Raw genomic sequence first — 21,689 nt, 5'->3', positions numbered from 1 at the left:
GAAAAACAAGCCGCAGTTTTCTTTATAGTGCAACAATGTACTTTCAAATACATTCAGACCATTTACAGACTATATTTATAGTCTTATGTTTCACTAACTAAAGGCAATTGCAGTTAAGATGGAAATAATATAGATGATAGAACAGGTGTTATTAATTCAAGAGGTACTCCAGTAATTTAGCATTTTACCTCATGAAGTTGGGAAATTCCAAGAGACAGAATATCCAGAATTGCTGTAGCAGAGGCTGAGATATTATGATTCACTGGTATTGGTCAAGTTCCAAAAGTGCTGGAACCTCGAATTCCTGTTGTTCAACCCGATGATAGTTACAAGTGTGATTAATAACATTGATGAAAGCATGTGTGTGTGTGTGTGTGTGACTAAAACACATCGCTGAACTACAGACTGATGAGAATCTCCAAGATTTTGTTGTTAAATCTGGGTGGAAACAATAAGAGAGTTTAAAAAAAAAAAAAAAACCTGCATTGCAGAACACATCCAAAGTCTTTAGGGCGGCCCTGAAATGCAGTTCACTATGTTTTTACATGTATTTTTTTATGTTTTATGTTATCTGTTTTATATATATATAATGTTAATGTAATATATTCGTTATGTATGATAAGCACTTTGAGTTTACGCTTGCCGTATGAAACGTGCTCTATAAATAAATTTGACTTGACTTGACTTACAGAGGAGAATGGGGAGGGGGAGCATTATTTCCAGTAAGGCGTGTCCTTGACAAAATATAAGGGGCGTGTAGGTTTGTTAGCAGCCGTTCTCACCACCGTCCACACATTTAGAAATCCTCAGACGACTGACAGGTGGGAGAGATCTCCGATTGTCTGGTATCATGAGACAAGCACCAGGTGTAAATAATGACATTATATGTCTCAGTAAGGGATGTAGCATAATGAGAAATAATGTATAAGTAGTATCTAATATGTGTTAAAATTGTTTTCTTTATAAGTGCAATAAAAACAAAATACATTTATGGTATAAACACCCACAATTATGACTATTTTTAAAGCTGGAGTGCTTGATACATTGATTTATCACTTATCACCAATTAAGATTTTTCAAAATGGAATGAAATTTTAAGAGAGAGGATCTGCAGCATTTTAGATTTGTTTTGGAGGACAGAAATGATCCACAGTAGCTCCAGGTTCAGCTTCTTTCCCTCACCAGTCTCCACACTTGGACTTCTGTCAGAGGAGGATGTCAAACATTGCACCAGTGCAGGCCAACTGTCACACTCGGTGTTTAGAGGAATTTTGGAACAATAATGATGCTGAAAGCCTGGTAATAACATCTCTGTACAGAGTGCCAGGGGCTCTGCTGACCCTTGGCAATGTCCCCGGGTTTCCATCCACTGCCCAGAACAAAACAACAGAGAACACTTTATTTATAGAGTGGTGTCAACAAGTACAGTTGGAAGGGGCAGCTGTGGGGTGGGGGGGTGGGGGTCCCAGTGACTCAGCGGGTTCAGGCGTCTGTCAAAGCTGTGAGGCCTTGTATTAATCTTTTATCAACTTTTATTCTGCTCATCCAGTGTTTTCTTGCTTGTTTTTGTATCCATATGAATAGACTAAATTATTAACTTATATTTTTATCATGTTTCTACCTCGTTGTTCTTCTCTCTAAAGAAATCCCTGAAATGTTAACCATTATGTATAAAGTACATGCATCACATTTACCTTTTATGTATGTGCTTGTGTCACCTTACAACGTCTGAACTGAATGGATTTAGTCCAGTTTACTCCTCCGGGTCATAATTACTACAGCCACTAGATGGCGTCTGTCACTCAAATGTGACTATGGGAGCTTTTCATTTGGCTAACGTGTCTCCTCGCTTCCCTCACTCGCGTCTCTTCCTCATATCTTAGCTCCTTCCAGCGAGGATGCGAGAGAAAGATGCGAGGACGTCCTCGCTCCCTCCAGCGTCATTTTGAGGAGACGCACAAAACTACTCATGACGCACAACTCCTCAGCTGTCAAATATGAAGAAGTCATCGATATGTAGAAAATAATTAAGTTTAAAAGAAAAACACCTGACTCATGATGACTGCTCTAATTTTTTATTGTTTGATTATAGATCATTATAGATCTAAAGCAGTCACAGAATAAGACACAAATAGATCATTTAAATCCGTTAATTACTGAAAGAACAGAACAGACATAAAGGAGCAATAAAAACATGTTTGAATATTTTAAATAAAACATTATTTAGTTTGTGAAAGTCTGACAGGATATTATAGGAGACGCGGCTGGGCGGCTGTATTTTCTCCTGAATGATTCAAGATGTAGTTGAAACAGAAAAGGCCTTTGGCTTATGAAGAAAAATAAACAAATAGTGTTTTTTATGATTTATTTGTGATTCAGATTCTACACGCTTGGAATTTTTATTTCATGAATATATAAAAAATATGAATATATTATAAAAATATCAGTATCAATATCTGCTGTTGGTGCCGTCGTTCCTGTTTCCACAATCATGTATATTAATATCACACTAAAGCTGTTTCCACAACAGCCCAGCTGTTCTTTACTGTCCCATCAGATCAGCTGACGGATCAATAAACACATTCGGATCAAAGGTGTGTTGCCTGGTTAAAAAAAAGCAGAGGATACACCTGTAGTTCCTCGCTCTAAGCTTCTCTAGGAGCTTTCTTTCTCCTCTGAGACATATCTAAGGGTTTGGAACATCCTCAATGATGGCGGACGGAGTTTGGTTTCCAGGTCACGGCGTGAGGACGGAGGAGCAAGAAAAGGAGGAAGCAGAAATAAACAGAATGGAAAGCACCTTCGTTTTTGGCCGACTGACATTACAACCTTGTCGTTTTTCTCAGGAAGGACAGTCTCATAAATAAGAAAGTGCTGGTGTGTTATTATGGAAAACCAACATGAACTGTTTGAAAACATTTTTCAGTCACCAGAAAGTGTGATCTCAGGTTCACACGTTGCACAAGTGTAAAATTCTTGCTCACCACAGCAGAGGTTTGATCTGCTTGGTCTCATTTCCTAAATTAGACTCACTGATGGGAAGCCGGTGAGGGATCAACCAGCAACTCCTACCTAGAGAAGGATGAAACTGGGGAGATAATATGAATATTGTGTTCAGTCATGGAGGTAGCACCTGTCAATCATCAAATTGGGCATTTAAAATTGAGAAAAGGGGGTGGGGAGAGGGGGGGGGATCTCAAAAATAGTAAAAAAAGAAAGTGTGAACTTTGAAGCCCCGACTGATAGATGAGAGCTGTTTGTTACAAAATGCCAATTCAGCTCCATCTCCAATGTTGTTGATATAACAAGCAGAAATGGCTGTTTGGGGATTTACTTGATGGATTGCTTTCTTCTGTTATCGTCTCCTAGAGTTCATCCTTATTTCCATGCTAAAACCCAAACATTGCCGTACTGTCAGCCATGGTTTCTGTTTGATGAATAGCCAGCTGTAGCGGAGTGTATTAGGACAGGGCAGATGTGGATGTCTGCACCTGTTTTTAAGTAAATCTGGGAAACAAAGCACCTTGCGTGATCAGGAAATATCCTGAGATAAGTTAAGATGGAAAGAAATTAAAGAAAAAGGCAGTTGTGATTTACTAGAATTATGCTGCTGAGTGTCCAGACACTCGACCAGTGAGGTTAATGAATATTTGATGGTTTTCCCAACATAACAAACCATCACAAACTTCCCTCTAGAGTCCTCTTCTCTCGATTCAACACTGTGCAGGTAGCATACAGTACGGTGTACAACTGGTGCACCAAAACAACGATGTGAAAGTGGATGAAACCTGCATACACTGGTGCCATGACAACCTATTCACAATGCAGGGTTGAGATCAAAAAACATCCTTCAGCGGAGCTTTCAGATGTGCTTTTGTTTGTTTTGTGGGCAACCTGAAGTGAATCACAGGTCCTTCTTATTAAAATGTTTTACAGGAAGAACATAAAGTTGATATATACCGTGTTTTGGTGAAAGTGGCACCTGCGTTCACAGGTGTTTTCAAGAAACAAAGACGCTGCAACAGCAGCCTTGACTGTCTGTGTAAAAGCAACAGAGCTGCCAAAGCAGAGGAGCCATTGCGTTGTCCGTGCACAGCCTTTCCATTTGAAGTATTTTATTCCTTTTTTCAAAGCTCACTGACACCAGCAAGAAAATCCCTTTGCTTTTCTTTGCTTACTCTTGACAGATGTACTGTTTGCACTTTTTACATTTCAGTGTTTTAGCCATAAAATTATTTTCATCCTGATATTAAATTCAAGGATCCCTTTCACCCCTCTACGTAAAAAAAAAACTCCAGGCATTGCTGTTTTGTTTTATGCTTGTAGAGAGATGACGTTAGCTCACCCTTTTGAGCGAATGTGGATTTAAATAAACAATATGTTGGGTTTTGTATCAAAAGAAGAACAGTTTGATATTCAGACGTGGCTACTGTTTTGTATAAATAAAACAGGAGGGACAACAAAATTAAACATTAATCTTATCCCCCCAGCTCCAGACTCTGAATCCAGATAAGGATCACTGCCGAAAAACAAACAGCAGATTTTGAATATGACATATGAAACGTATAAATATGACCAAACTGGAAAGGAAATTAAAGCCCCAAAAAGTCTAAAGCATCCAACCATTGGTTTTAGGAGGTGTAGTCCTCATAAAGACACTTTGTAAATGATGTGTGTGTGGACGGCCCATTACTTCACACTCTCACATACTTCTTAAGTGCTAATAAAGAGCAGCTCTAGTAGGAATCCCAATTAATTGATTGTGGAAAGCATGGGAGGCTGCTTGAGTCAGGAAAGAGCACCACAAAGACAAAACCAGGATTTAAGCATTTAACCCCTTTGCGTCAAAATTTGATGCTTCTCCACTGTGAGGATATGCTTGTTTTTTCCATTTTATATAATAATTGTAAACTGAATATATGTCGGGTTTTTTTTTTCATCTGCTGGTTGGACAAAAAAAAACATTTGATGATGTCAGCAAGGACTCTGGGAAAATTTGAAATTTGGTATTTTTCATTATTTTCTATACTATGATGAATAATTGAGAGAATGGTCTATAGATTAATCAGTAATAAAAAATAATCGCTAGTTGCAGCGCTCGCTATAATGTGAACAAAATTTAATATCAATTAGAATGATGTCGCTAAACTTATTGCGCCTTTTTTGACATTACCGAGGCCCATCAACATGGTTCATATATCTCTGTAACCCTCACAATCTTCTATATCCATTCATATATAGATATTTGTGTTGTATTGAAAACCTCTGGACATGAAGACAAAAAAATTCAAAATTTCAATTAACATTTTTAGTTTGTTTTTTCTCTACTCTCCTAAAGCATGTATAGTATAATACTACTCACATGCAAAAAAAAATGGCTTTTTGGCTCTGAATAGTCTAACTTGTCTTGTAAAAAACAATATATGGCATTCTTGGGTGACACATATTGTGCCTTTAAATTAAGCAAATTTAAATTGAAATTAAAAAAAACACCACAGGGTTCATTATTAATTCCTGCAAGGACGCTGTGGTTATTATTGGAATGATGGCTTTAACATTCATGCTGTTACTCGAATTCCACAGCGAGACAGAGAGTGATTTTCTATTATGTGTAATTTAATCTTACATACTTGTTTATTGGAAGAAAATACCATCTTTCTAAGTCAGAACTGTGGAGCAGACGTCGGGCACGCTAGCAGCCACACAAATCATGACTCAGATAGTGGAGAGATTTATTTATTTACCCCAAGCTGCTTCACCTGAAAAAGCTTCTTCAGAAACAAATTTTTTTTTCTTCACATAGTTCTAAAGAAATCTGATACTGAAATAGATTTAGGTGAGATTGCTGGAAAAAAAGAAAACAAAACACTGATACACCTCTGGTTTCAAATCCATACCCACTGTGTCCTACACAAAGAGTAAGCAGCAGGAAAAAAAACTAGTTATGTAGTTGTTGACTCCTAAATAGAACTTGTCTTTATCGAGATAGATTTGTATTATTCCTGAGAGTGTGAATCTCTGGTCTACACAACCTTCATAGTGAAAACAGCATGTTAGCAACACAGCAGCAGCAGCAGCATCAGTCCTCTATGTCTACACAGGATGCATTCAGGCACAGTATTGAGTGTAGGTCACCTGTGTTTTGGGATGAGCGGTAACTACCACGGCTCAAGTACCTCAAAGTGAGACCAACAGCCGCCAGATGCTCCAACTGACTGTCATTCAAAAAGCCTCAACTCATCTCTAGAAATACTAAGTCACTCGTGTATTTCAATGAGTCATTATGGTCACAATCTCTAAATTCAGACCGTCTAATAAGTGTGCTGGTGGTCATTCTGGAAATTATTGCTCCGCTAATATGATTTGAAGGCTTATAGTAGCTTTGATGTCTGCTGTGTGAGCATTGATTGACAGCTGTGATTGACAGTTGGCTCACCTGCTGCTCTCCCCAGCTCTGGGACTCACACTTAGTTGGACTATTGTCAAAGTACTATAAGTTTAATGTTATTGTTTAATAAGTTTAATGTTACTTGATTACAATACCTTCCCGGTACAATTTAGCTAAAGTAGCTAACGTTAGCCCAGGTGTGTAGCACTCGGTGTTCCCAGTAAACTAGCGTTAGCTTGGGTCTGAGGTAGCAGTCTGTGTTTCCAGAGCATGAAAGGCAACACCCAGCACTCCTTATTTGGAAGGTCCTGGCTCCAAAGCTGCAACTCTGAGCTTCAAACTGGCTCCAATGACACCAACGTGTGATGTCACACCTCACTACGTCCATCCGCCCGCCTGTGAGTTACACACTTGAAGCGTAAATATTCACTTCAGTTTGTGGTTACATGCCTAAAATGCAAGTGAAACACGAGCTGTTACGCAGCCTGTATAGACAACTGTAGGCAGATGTATTGATTAAAATAGAAGCGTGTGACATAGATGACTGAAAAAAAACAACTGTGTGTAGAAAAGCTGTTAGGTTTTGTCCAAACAACAGTCTTAAACCCAAAGACATTCAGTTTAGAATAATATAATACAGAGAAAAGCAGAAAATTCCCACATTAGAGAAGCTGGAACCAGAAAAATGTTTTTTTAATTCCTTAATTAATGACTTAAAAATCCCTTCCAGACATCTCCTCTGGACATAAAAATACTCTGCTTGGGGAAAAAAAAGTGTTTTCCACAAAAAAAAAGTACAATTACTATGTTAAAATACTTAAGCTGGCACCGCCTCCTTGTCCGTCATTAAAAATTACCGAATCTGTCTCACACACACTCAGATGAAGAGAAGCGATAGGTCTTGTAGAGTGTGTGCTGCAGTGTTCAGAGGGAGGGACACAGTTCAAGAGAGCAGGCTGCTTCCTGTCCTGCTGCTTCGGAAATACCAGGCCCAAATCCTCCGAGGCTGGATTCAAATTAGACTATACACACTAACACTAACACACTCACACACACACATTCACATTTACACAAAGTAAACTGAAACACAAACACACCCCAGAGCACACATACAAACAGCAGTGAATATGCAGCGAAGCGAAGCTTAAACACAACACATCCTCACGTACTGAAGCTGCCTCCCTCAAACACACATGTACACACACATACACATATCACACATGAACACTGAATACACACACGCAGAAACTCCCATCCGCTGGGAGTATTGTTGGATTCTTCCTCTTCTGACGCCCGCCAGGCTCTTGCTTGGGAAAAGGAAACGCGGTCTTGTGTAACCTTTAAACACAGCAGAGTCTTTTTGTTAGCAGAGCCAGAGGTCAGTCCCTGAGCTCTGCTTTAATCCTGATTTCTACAGTCAGCTGCTTGTCAGCTCCAGAGACTGAAGGCCTTTCCCCTGTGTGACTTTAGAATGAAGGTTTAACTGCTTGCAAATGAATAAATACCAGTGTAATTAAAATAGTTTGGCAAACAAATGCATGAAGTTGCCGTTCTTTTTTTTTCTCCAGTGGTTGTCATATCTTATGTTATTACAGAAGCCCAAAGACTACATGAGATTTTACTTTAAAGCTGCACTTATCCAAATTTTTATATCAACAATGGGTCATGTCATAGTACATAATGGAAAGGTGTGACGAACCCACAGAACATTATAACCAAACTCTGCTGTTACCTTCAGATTTACTGAGCATTTTTCATACTATTTTGGATCATTGTTTCGGTTTTATGGGTAACTTTGGTGTAATTTTACATGCTTCAACGCTCGCTTCCAGTGGCAGCAGGCAAAAAAATATGGACATAGTCACCATGACATCATTCATTGGTTTGCGAACTGCCGTTTTGAAGCCTCGAGTGTAGCGATTTGACCATTCAAATCTTTTTTTTTCTACTTCTGCATCGTAGCGCTACAATTGACCACACATTCATGGCACAATCTGACACTGAAGGCAACCAGGATTTTATTAAAGCCATCTTGTACAGTGTGACATGCAGTAATTTTACACCATTGTTGTTGTCGCACAGTGTAAAGACACCAAATTACAGACATATCAGTATAAATATGAAGCAGACAATAGAACTGATTGAGGAGGAATCTGCTGCTGCTGTCGGGATGACTTCATGTTTTTTACACACAAACACACATCCACAAATTTATCAGTTAGAATTATATGTAGGGCAACTTTTTGGGTAATTTGATTGGTGATACGAGCATAAAAGTTGCCTCAACATTGTTGCTGTATTGGCGGTAGAACATGGAAAGGGGTTTTCTGATATTGGGTCAATTTTTACTTTATTTTTATTGATATTTTCAGGCAAAAAGAATGAGTTGACATGGGCAACATAATACAGGAACAGCGTCTTTCAATGACATATGTAATTTTACATATTGATCATATCATAGTCGTAAGGTGAAGGTCAATTTCTTTGAATAATTGCATTGAAAAACTGGAATCTGAATTAGTTTGGAACTGAATTCCAACACATTTTCTAATGTACATAACAACAATCCAGACAGCGTTATGGTTGAATGCCTAGAAACCATCAAAGAAAAAAAAAAACATTCAGAGTGGTGATCGACTGAAATTATAATTGCAGAGAGAAACTTTTTCTCCATACAGTTTATTTCATTGATATTTGCAGCCCAGTCGTCCTTTGTTGCAGGGTTTGCCTGCAGACATTTCCATGTGTCTGCTCTCTTGCTAGCAGCCAAAAGTATTCTAAAGGGATATATTTTGCCCAGTTATATTGTGACAAAAGAGCAATCAACTTCTATTCTTAAAGGCAAACCCAAAAAATATCATTATGGTCAGCCATTTTTTTTACCACACTGCCCCCAGTGTGTTTGCTTAAGTAGTCTCTGAGCTGCCGGTATATCTGAAAAAATATATTTTTTCAAAGTTATATGTATTCTGAAGGCCATTGTCACGGGTTTTTGGTTGCTGTTGCTTGTAGCGTTGTTGATATACACTATATTGTATTTTTTCCACAACCAGTTGTTCTCAGGGCTTCTTTTAACCTATAAACCAACTCATCAGGCCTCTGAAATCTCCTCAGAAATGTTGCCAAAGAGAAGAAAATAAGTTTTTTCGACCTCTTTTCTCCCCCCCCCCTCTCAGTCTTTTGCTCTGTGACTCTCGACAGACTGTGAAAAAGTTCATTAGTTGTTTGCATACTCCCACTTTCTCCTCCTCCACTTGTGAATTAATGTAGCGAATCACGCAGACCGCTCTCCTCTCCTCTCCTTTCCTCTCCTCTGAGGGAGTTATTCACATTTAAAAGCCCATAATCAAACACCTACGCATTAAATGGAAGGCCATTAACGCTAATGGTATACCTTGGACTGAGCAGAGATGAAACCTTGAAGAACTACTGACTATTAGGGCATGGCAAGGACTTTATCCTCCTCATGTTAAGTCATTCTCCCAGTTGGATATCTGTCATTTCGTCTGACTGGCTCTTTTTCAAAGCTCCCACTGCGCCACCAAACCACTATGAGAAGGTCAGAAATCAGAGCCAGTGGAAAGTATTCAATCTCAAAAAGGAGAAAAGTTCATCCTGTTAATTTCCTCGCTCCTTTCCTTTTGTAATTGCACCATCCGAGGATTGTGATGCAGGGCCTGAGTGGAGGAGAATATTGATTTGTATCATGACTTTCTCTACAGACCTCATTTGAGGCAAAATGGGACTTCTGACTCATTGAATGACCTATTTTGAATTATAGTATTTTAAGAGGGAAAAGTAAAAGTTACCAGCCTCAAAGGCAGCTCCTGCTCAGTGGAAATCTGTGGTCATTGCTGAAACAAGTGGGCAGCTGGCTTACTCTGGAATCCATCATTTCCTCCCAGGGAGGGTCAACAACACTGAAACTTTACAGATTTAATCTGCCAAATTTGACTGGCCTTACACATGTCATACAGTCCCAGAATATAAAGTCATTTTATTTCCCTTAGCAGGCTCTCATGTGTCTCAAGTGTTTCCCTTGGGTTATTTTTTGGCCTCCCCCCCCCCCCCCCCTTCCTCTGGTGTTTAGATGGTCTAGTCCAGGCCAGAGGAAGAGGAGTGGTAGGAGAAAGGGGAAATCTGCAACAATGACTTCATTAACATGATGCCCAACATGACCGGCGCAACCGCTCCATTACAACACTGGATATATGACTTTTCACTGTGGATTTAACTCTTTAAAAATCCGTTTTTTATCTTCATTCGTGTCATTATACATCATTTCTCGAGGTTAACATGGAAGTTTGGTAAAGTTTCCTCATCCAACTCTTCAGACGCCAGAAGCATGTTGATCAAAAGTGAGTATCCGTTCAGTTACAGCTCATGAGTTGCGTTACTTGACAGACAGGCGTAACTGAAGGGAGATAATGAGAATCTTAACCTCTCAATCTGCCTGTTTTCTTTGTGATGACAATTGACAATTGGTGCTTGATGACATTCATTAAGCAGATGATTGGTTAATTAGCTTAACAAGTGGTAATTAATGAGGACCTGATTGAGCCTCGATTAGACAGGATATGGCTCCTTCTGGTATTTTGTTGAATTAACTGTGGAAACACTTCAAATGATGAGGTACATAAGAGGCTGAAATGATGTTTAGCCTTTGGTTTTCAGCAGAGTTTTGTGTAAATATGTGAATATCAGAAGATTTAATCAAAAGTGTAAAAGGGTTGTTTTTGATTCATGAGGCCAAAAAAAACAGGAATTTGAAGCACTCCAGTTATCGACTGAGAGCTCTTTATTGTTTGAAGGCCGTGGGCCTGAAAACATCACGAGCGCGGTTTTGAACTCTGGTAGAATAAAAGCTTTCTCTCTGGCAGGAAGAGCGTAGGAATGAGTCTGAATGTGTGTGGGTTACTTTTAAAATGTGAGCCGTTGGAGAGAGGTGATCTCCAGCTAAAGAAAACTGTGTAAATATTACAACTTTGTAATATAAAGTTGTTTTTCAGAATAACTAACATGAATTGTAAATTATGTGTAAATTATTAAAAAACGATTGCTTTTATTCTTAAATCTGTGACCTGATATCTGTGGAACTCACATTGTGTGTTTTTGGTGAAATAATCATGAAAATTGAAGGAGCCTGTGGGAAGGAAAGCTGTTATCATGTTTTAATTGCACTACAAATGTTATGGCTTCAAAATGCCACAAAGATGAACGCTGCCATAGCTTCAAAATGCTTTGGCTAAATAGCTTACAGTGACGCCAACCAATATTCATCTATTATACTTTAGCAGTTAGGTTTGAAGTATACACGCTGTCCAAATTACATCTTTCATCACTGTATCAAAATGTCTGTTTTGTAGGTTACATCAACATTTGGAAAGTGTTAGGAAACTAAAACCATGTGTGATTTTAGCGCTGAAACGATTAGTTGATTAGATTAGTCGACGGACAGGAAATTAATCAATCAATACATCGTCCAACAATCCAAATATTCTCTGTATTCAGTGTCTAGGATGTGAGGATTTGCTGCTTTTCTCTGTTTTGTGTCACTGTAAAACGAAAAGCTATAAGTTTTGGACTGTTGGTCGAACTTTTTGACATTTTACAGCTCACGTTGTTGAACTAGTGTCAACACTGACTAGTAGTATAACAAGGTACAAACCACAAAGACGAATGCTGCCACCCTTAACTTTCACAACATTACTTGTACATCATACTGCTTTCTACACACAGAGCTTTGTCATTTAACCAGATAATGCTTTACAAATTTAATATAAACACAATTATGTTTTTAATCCGAAGCATAATTGTTCATGTAGAATAGCTCCATGTGAAAGTAAATCACCATGAACTGGATTTCAGTCAATCATCATTCTAAGAGTTACTTAGTCAAAAACTGCCTTTTTACTTCTGCATTAGTCATTGATTTCCCACCTTTCCCAGAATGAAACACCCTTCACTGAACTGACACTTGAACTTGTTGAATAGCATTGTAAGAAGAAGAAGCTGAAAGTTTCCCCAAAGATAAAGGGAGAGTTTCACTTCTCTCTTAACTGCAGTGAATTCTGCTCCATTTCCTGCTCGTGTTGGTGTGAAAATACAATTTCTACAGTTGATTTCTTTCTTTTCAACTGGTGAAATTGGTTTAAAATGGCAGCTCCAGAATGAAACTGATGCTCTGTGTGATGTCTCTGACAGTTGAAAGTGTTTTGTTTTTTGCATGAACTATTCAATAGGTGCCTGGTAATGTGGAAATATCCAATTTTAATGTCACTTTATCTACATTTTTACCAAATATGCATAGAAATAAACCAAACAGACCTAGAGAAACAAGGGACAGTGGGTGGTGTTTCATAAATAATACAGTACAAAAGTTTGGAAACACTGACTCTCACTTGAGTCTCATTCAAGGGACTGGGAAGGTGTCCAAACTTTTGACTGGCACTATATAGTAGACTTTTTTAACCTTCAAGTATTTTAAAACTATTAGGTCAAACCCCCAGATTATCAAGGGCACTGCAGGTATTTGTTTCTCTCAGTTAATGAGTGCAGTTGCTGCTGTTGTTGTACAGTTGTTTCCACATAAATTCACAGGTGACTCATTAACTATCACAGAGCATCTAACGACTACAGAACAAACCGGAGTTTTAGATTCGTTATAAGGGTGATACATTTTGCAATTCAGACTATCTGCAGTTCTTTATTTGCTGAATCATTGACACCTAATTAATAACATCTGTCAAATGAGCAAATTTTTCTCATTTGGAAAAGTCATGGTTACAGTAAAAATATCTTAAAACTCCACATATTTCTACTTTGCGCTCATTCAAACGGCAGGTGTGGTTTTTGTGATTGCTGGTTCAGTTTTGGATCTCTAAGTCGCAAAAATATCCAAATTCATTTAGTCTAACAAATCTCTTGTTAAATCCTTTGTCGTACTGTCTCTTAGCAAAGGACAATGTACAAAACATTCAGGGTTTGTTAAGCTAATGTAGCTAATGTTAGCTAACGTAACTTTAGTTCCGTAGGTTGACTAAAGAAAAATGGAAAAAACTCATGGATATTTAGTGAAAGTACTCTCTGATGTTTGCATTAAGCTAAACAACATCTTTGGCTGCTCACAGTAGCTTCATGTTTCGACAAATATAACTTTAAAACTTTAACTGGGATATTCTGGCGACTGAAATTGATGATCACTTCATTAGAGAGTTATCTTAGCCTAGCATAAAGACTGGAAACAGCAATTAACACCTTTTCCTCATTTAGTAAGTCTGTGGGCAGATGACAGGCAAGTAAGTGGTCCCAGCCAAGAAATAGTAAGTAACACAGGTTACAGAAATGACATATAACATATTAATATAGGCTTTAGTGGTGCTGGTGGGCGGATTTTACTGTTGGACGGAGCCAGGCTAGCTGTTTCTCCCTGCGTACAGTCTTTGTGCTAAGCTAAGCTATCTGGCTGCTGGCAGTACTTCTGTTTATCAAATATTATCATATACTTCTCTGCCAGAAAGCAAATAAGACTATTTCCCAAAATGTTGAGCTGTTTCTTTAAGCATATTCTGTCAATGTTTTAAGCTAAAATGCTATGCTAGGATCCTATAAAACCCAATCCATTGCCTCACAGACACCTTGCTTAAAACTGGTGAGCTTACTTTGCAGCTGAATAACATCAACATCTATTAAAAGTAGGTGAAGTAGATGTAGAATGAAACCTTGCTTGGACAAATTTGTTCCTCAGATTAATGGAGAAACCAAATTTTCTTTGTTCTAGCATAGCTGCTATAGTTTTGTTTTGGTCTTGGAAAGTTTTTGTTGTATATACAATTATATAGATACCCATAATCATTTGTTGTACAACCTGAAAGAAACTATGCATGTGGTCCAATTGCCTGCAGATTCATTCTGCCCATTTTCCACTGACAACGCCCAGAATAAGCAAATGACCACAGTTAGTGAAGCAGAATTTTTTGCGCTGGCTATGCATGGTTATGTAATCCCTTCCTGATGAGTATTTCTCTCACTTTTTCTGTACAGGGAAACTAAACTATTCACTTTGTAAGACATCTTGTTTCACAAAATTGTAGGATGCCAGAATGATTCGGTGTACAAGCAGAACTGATTACCAGGGAAGTAAAAGTTTACATCATTTAATTGGGCTTTTGGTGTGTAAAATCCTTAGTAGCCATTGGCAGGTGAACTGAGAAGTTAATTTTGGACACAGAAGACAGATGGAGTGCTCTGAGATTAAAGAAAAATAAAAAAAAAATCTCTGCTCCATGTGGTTTAGTTTGGCTTGTATGGTGACAGCTGGTTTTCTGGCCAGTGGCACACTGCTGGACTACATTATATGTTTCTGTGAAATACCCCTTCGGTTTGCTTCACAGTAACCTGAGACTATTTATCTGAACCCAGTGAAGCCATCTTTCCACTGGCTCGATCAGGCTCAGGACAGACAGTGTTGTTAGCAACGGAAGGGCAACAGAGCAGGCATGATTACACTGCACCTACGTATGAGCTAATGCAGCTATACCTGCCAGCTGAGGGTGAGCCAAGTCATACTCAGTGTGTCTACAGTACCAGTCAAAAGTGTAGACACACTTTCTCTTTCAAGAGACTGGTGAAGTGTGTCTACACTTTTGACTGGTACTGTATGTGTGTACAGCTTGGTCTTATGAAACATATTACAGTGAATAAGAATACAAATAATGTGAAAACACTGAATTTTTATAGCACTTTATCATGGATAGATGCAGCCGAAAGGGTTTCATTTAAACAGGGGGGGAAATGTAGATTCAGAATAAAGGCAAAATCAATTAATAAAATAGTAACATGTTTTACACGCATATATAGGAATAGCAAAGGACAAAAGCCATGATTGTGACGAAAAACAGTCGATGCTTTCATCATTTCATCTCTTTGAGTTGGAGGAATGTAACCTGACTGTCAGAGACGAATCATCAGGACGAGTCGCTGATGTTTCACAGCAGCTGAAGCTCTCCAAGTCCATCAGTTTGCAGTGACAAAAGGCAGGTGTGAAGATTACCATCAAAGTCGCCATTATGACTTTTTCCACATTAACTGTGGAATTTCTCAGAGTGAATGACCGGTCCTGGTTTACGCTGGTCTGCCAGGGTCAAGTTTGGTCATCTGTCACTTTGCAGAATGAAGCAATGACTACAGTTACACTATAAGAGGGTTTCCATCCACCTGTTTTTAAACATATTTTCAATTTGTGCATAAAAACTTTGGGCTTAAACTTTGGGCTACATTTGAATGGCTGCTGTCATTTCTGTCTAATTTGTGCACTCTGATCCTCAGACGTGGATTTTGTGAAACCAATTTCGTCCTGAAATTAAGTGTTTAATTAAGTGTTTCTTGTAGTTGGATGAATTTTGTTTTGTTGGCTGTGAGCCAGCAGGTAGAGTGGGTCATCCATTAGTTGCAGGGTTTGTTCCTGGCTCCAGTCATTTCTGTTTGCATTGCTGGTTGACTCTGGCCACTGCTATATTTGCCTTTGAAAGATTAAATGAGCTGGTGACATTTTATTATGTACAGAACAAACTTAACTCCACAGATCTTCAGAAAACAAAATTTAAAGGCCATTGCTTGAAAATGTGCCATTGAAAAGCCACTTACATGTTCATTCAACTTTCCTCTGTATAAACAAATAAAAACACCTTAAACACACAAATTACCTGGCAGATTTTACAGTAAAGAGTTGAAACCTGATGCTGCTGGAGCTGGAGTGGCTACATCAGCGTAGTGCAGAGATCTGTACCTGCAAATGGGTATAATGAATCATGACACTTTGTGGGAGTAAATTGTCTGTAACAGCACAGTAATTACCAATCGACATAAAGTGCTTTAACCTCCTCAACCCCACAGACCGCTTGGTCCATCATTACAAGCATCTGTCATAAAGACAAACATCAAACCCACAGAGCTTTATTTGACGTTGTATTAGAGTGCTGGAAAAATTCACGTATTCAATTTCAAGTATTTAAAAATTGATTTCTTGTAATTTAACCTCACTGATTATCAAATATAAGCACAAACTTCTTTCTTTCTCTACACTTTATGTTGCTGATATACTCGTGGTTGTTACTTCTGGCACAGAGAGGAAAAACAGCGACCTTGGGTTCATCACATCTTCCTGTAAAAACGGGAAGTTGAATCCCATTCAGGAAACCTCTTCATGGTTACATTTGTACAAGATTCAGACATGAGAGATTGTCCTTAATAAATCAGTGATGGTGTACAAAAACCACCATACTGTGTTATATTAGAGTTTAATTGCTCCTGCTGCCTTTGCTTGTGAGTACTATTTTTACCTTATAAATTAAATTAAATCACTGCAGGTTTCTGTGGATATGAGGGTCAGCTAAGTGCCTGGAATGAATGTAGTTGACTGTAATGGTTTAGAGGCATGCTGCCATGAGGTTAATACATTTTTGTTCACTTTTGACAAGTGAGTAGTTTTTTTTTCTTCGTTGCTTTACACTTTTTATAACTCATAATGTAATTACTTAACTTCTCCTCTTGGGCAATTAATAAGGGGTCAGGGGTCCCTTACAATATGTGAGTTTGTCCAGGAAGTTCTCATGGCTCGGCTAATCCTTTTATCTATTTCTCAAAATACATTCATGGCTTGAATGTATTATAAGAGATCCAGATCCAGATCAAGATCTAAAATCGTGCTTGTTTATTCCAATGAAAGTCTCTCACCCAGCACATACAGCAAAAAAAGTTCCTCCTGCTTTGCATTTTTGCACATTTTACAAATATCAAATCTTAATGGTAATAATATAAATTGCTGTTGCGTTTCCTGTCCATGTAGCTGGCAGGCCGCCATCCTTGCTTTGATTTGCAAACAGTGATGCAACTTGGGAAATAGGTTAAAAATCTTTTTATTTTAAAACATACAACATGAAAACATACTTATGAATATTATATTTCATTTCTGCCAAGTTTGTTCCACTAGATGCCACTAAATTCTACTGCAACCTCAAGCCTTTTGTTACAGACAGTAGAGAGATGACAGGAAACAAGGGGAAGAGAGATACAACAGAGGTCCCCAGCTGGACGGTAACCAAGGATGTTATGGTTCATGGTCGGTGGCTTAACTCCTAAACCACGACAGCCCATTGTTGATAATTAATAACTTTAAGTATCATAGCTCCAGCTCAGTTATAATATTGGAAACTACTTTGTTTTGAAACCAACAGGTTTTGCTCTATTGACTCCATCAAAGCCATTGGATAACACTTAAAAAACATTAAAATATGATAATTATGGGAAGACAACCAATCACATACAGTATACATTATGCATAACATATACAGATATTCACACATATATGACCATGTGATTCTTAAACTAGTGAATGTCCTGCACCGGCAGTCGCTAATTGACAATTGTTGATTGATAATGGAAACTCATAACCCGAATTCTTGAGGATAATAATAACGTTCCACTGCTATCAGAAAGCACATCCTGTAATCCCTATTTGATAATGTTACTGTTTTATTTTTAGCCATTTAAAAGACTTTTTCTCCTGAGGCAAGTTGTAGTGATTGCCCCGGCAGAAAAAAAAACTTTAAAACCTTAATTACTGAGCAGTAATTCTGTTAGTCCAGGTCAAAGCTCTAGTGTCCAGACAAGCATAAACACCCAAACACAAACGGTCCACCGAGCACGTAACTTCACCATCCCCAGTTCCTCTCAGCATACAGACACATGCTGCTCAGCTTCCTGGCGCTAGCAGGGCGGTGCCGTCCTAATCACACATCCAAATCGCTTATCAGATCCCAAAGGGACCAAATCACAACTTCCTCAGAGACAAAGTCATTTGGAAAAGGAAGAGGCCATTGCCTGATGTGGTCATGTTGTAACAGGAGCCCAGCAGATACCATCATTTACGTAAACGCTGAGCCGAGTAGAGAGGGGCCCCTGAATGTGGCTCTCTAAGTCGGTGACCAAACATGCAAGCTGTGTATCAAATTCATTGTTGTTTCTGACAGGTGTAAGTAAGTGTTTTGTTCCTCACTGGACTCGTGATTCATTCGGTAATTAGGTCAAACATGTATTAGGCTCATACGTAAGCCTGTGACCAACTTACTTTCTTTTTAATACCTTTTTGTTTCTCTGAGAGCAGAATACATAAGTGCTCTTTGAACTTTCGTTTTTCCATGTCGCACTGAAATGACTTATTGTCACTGGAGACGTAGCTCCATATTCAGACTGTATCAGCGTTTCCTTCTTGCTTCTTGCTTTTTCTGTTTGTGTGTGTGGGGGGGGGGGGGGGGTATCAGGCTGCTCTGACGTCATTTAGCAGACACCGAGGCTGCGTTAGCATACACAATTGAGTTGAATTTAAAGAGTTTATTTCCACAATTCAAAATGTGCAACCAAGTCCACTGTTTTCCTACATCAAGGTTCCTCAGAGGGGCTTTATCACTGTTATACTAATTTTAGAAACAAATGTGAGGCTGTGTTTAATTAACTGAAGGCAAATAATCGAGGCAACTGTGAAGATTTATTGACCTGGTGTGTGTTATTCTTTTAGACAGAGATAAAGCAAGCTGGCTAATGTTTGCAAGCTGTTTTTTTTTTTTTTACATGTGTTTAACTCTAGATTTGTTTTGACAATGTGGGAAAAATGCATGGATTGGGACAGTAGTAGACAGTATTGTAACTGTGTCTAACATTAAGCTATTGCAGCTAGCTAGCAGTATGTTAGCCAGCCAATATAAATTTGGCAGTTTTCATTAGCCTGTTTCTGTTCATTCTTTTCTAATGTTGCATTCATCCCGTGGCGGCAGAATGGGAGGAACAGGAACATGTTTGTTTTTATAAAGGGAATATGACGTTGTCAGTGGCCTAGCAACAGTGGATTAAACGTTTTCTAACTAACATTTACTACTTTTGAGTAACATTTGCTAAAAATGCTAACAATCTGTGCCTAGTTGCTTTATTTAAGCTTTTAAAAAAATAAATAAAACCAAACTACTTTTATAATTTTAAGCTTTTTTTAAGAGTTATGTCTTCAGAGGGAACCAATGGGCTTTGGACAGAGTATTGCTACTGGTTTTGGTCTTTTTATGGGATGTGTTGACAATAATGAAAATATTGAATATCAACATACTCTTCATATTCTGACCCGTCACAGTATTCCCTCATAATTAGTCTCTACACCAAACTTCTGAACCTCAAATCTCTTTTTCATTCATAAATACCTCATCATTCATTAATAAATGGTTGATTATTCCATAATTAATCTTTCAGAGAGCAGAGAGAGTGCGTTCTTCAGAGAAAAAAACATTCATAATCTTATGGTCCTGTTACCTAAAACAGGTGAATGTGAAAATTACTGAATGTGATGAATGCAATGACATTTTTGAATGGTGATTTTTGTATAAATATGGGTCAAATTTAACCCAGAACGCCTTCTATGTAGAAAAATGTGTATCAGTTGCACAAAATTTGAAAAAAGTTGAAATATTCCCATTTTTGTATATTCTGGGTCACTTTAGGATAACATTTCAGGCTATTAGAAATGTGTTTTTACTGCTCTCAAATGTAAAAATGGGTCAAAAAAGCCTATATGACAAAAAAGAAAATTCCTCTTCTCTGCACACATAGAAGAAATAACTCAAATCTTAGGTGTAGAATCAAACTGTCTCCTGATCAGAAGTGAGAAAACTCAAAACATTTTTACTCTTTTCTCATCTCTTTGATAGAAAGCGTGATCACAGACAGAAAGGTTGGCAAACACAGACACGCTGTGTGCAGTTTGCTGATCTTGGTTCCAGGATTTCTGTATGTTAACATTGAAATCTTTCCTCTACGTCGAGTTGCAAAGCTGCCTAGTGCAGCTTCCAAACACCTTGTAGCATGTAAGAATCAAAGAACATCAACTTGCTCTTTTTTTTTTTTTTTTTTAAATCTTTTCTCATCCGTTGGAGATCGACTCCTCTGCTTCTGCCCTGTAGTGATTCTCGTTTGAATGTCTTGCTCAAGGGCTCCATGATAATTATAATAATAATAATTTAAAGGTTTTCCCTGCAGGCTTTAGGACCTTTTCAACAGAAGCCCCTTCACTGAAGCTCTGAGCCACTGTTGCCTTAAAGCAGGATATTAGATCTATTTAAAGTGGAAAAGCAGTTTAAATGACAAGAGCTTTCAACTTTTGACCCTCGAGGTTGCAGAATGACAGGCGGTATTAAATTCTAAATTGAGCGCTCTAACACTGGTAGATCCACATATCTCTGGATTTACAGGATCCTCTTGTGGACATGTGAGACTCCACTACTCTGCAAGTACACCTGATCCCTTTTCAGTCCCAAATGTCACATCTCCATAATGACGCCGGACAAATAGGCTCAGCACTCATATGTATAACCAGCAGGTCATTTAAAGGGTTTTTCACCATTCAATCTTTAATTTCTTCCTCTTTACAGCTGTCTCTCTTTCTGTCATTGTGAAGTTTGCCATATTCGCTGAATTTCCTCCCGGTGTTTACATATCTGGGTCATCTGCTTTGTATCACGCTGTTCTCCTGACTGACCGAGCAAGACCATATCATACGTCGAATTTCCATCCTGCAGTCAAATTAATTTCAAGCAAACTTTTGAAAAGTCACAAAAAATAAAATGTGAGTTAGGTGCCTTTCCATTTATCTCGGCTGAAGTGAATAACCAGCAGACAAGAAGTGTTTGAAGGACGGATCCGTCATGGACAAACTGCTGTTGTTGTCCTTTAGCGTCAGCTAATGCCGGCCATATTTCATGCTGTCTGAATATGAAAACAAATAATACCCTTGGCAGTTTTTTTCTAACCGCAAGAGGCCTCTCTCATGTATGGAGACAGAGCAGGTTTTACATTTCAGGGAGGTTTTGGTAGACAAATAAAAAAAAAAAATCCAAATCCTCTTCTGAGCTGTGCAACCAAAACTGAGAAAATTATTTCTGTCGCCCCCTCGTTCGAAAATCCGGGATCAGCAAAACATTTTCATGCTTCAAGTGAGAACGTTTTTATCGCAGTATTCTTCTCCACTCAGGCTTTTCTAATACTGCGCATCATAATTTGCACAACAATACACGATAGAGTGAAAGTCAGTGTGTTGTTAGTGTTGGTGTACGTGCCGATGTGGTGAAAGCATGTCATCTTGTGTGTGTGTGTGTGTGTGTGTGTGTGTGTGTGTGTGTGTGTGTGTGTGTTTCTAGGAGTGTTTATTGTCTAAGTGTGTGTGCTTATCATAAGCACACAGGAGAGCATTATTGTGTCGAGCATC

At 38.4% G+C, this 21,689-nt stretch overlaps 1 protein-coding gene across 4 annotated transcripts in view; it reads left to right on the top strand.

Moving 5' to 3' along the window:
• Nucleotides 1-21,689, top strand: part of si:dkeyp-23e4.3 (rho GTPase-activating protein 7) — a 125,699-nt gene that overhangs the window by 72,938 nt on the left and 31,072 nt on the right. The window contains exon 1 of one of the 4 annotated variants that reach the window (XM_044369763.1): nucleotides 10,502-10,746. The exons of the other annotated variants lie outside the window; for them this stretch is intronic. Within the exon in view, the coding sequence (XP_044225698.1) occupies nucleotides 10,734-10,746 (13 nt within the window). The 5' untranslated portion in view covers nucleotides 10,502-10,733. Of the gene's footprint in view, nucleotides 1-10,501; nucleotides 10,747-21,689 lie in introns of those variants that run through there. 4 annotated transcript variants of the gene reach the window in all.

The sequence above is a fragment of the Thunnus albacares genome, chromosome 13 (genome assembly GCF_914725855.1).
Source record: "Thunnus albacares chromosome 13, fThuAlb1.1, whole genome shotgun sequence".
NCBI classification, from domain to species: Eukaryota; Metazoa; Chordata; class Actinopteri; order Scombriformes; family Scombridae; genus Thunnus; species Thunnus albacares.
This window is presented reverse-complemented; position numbering and strand designations above follow the sequence as displayed.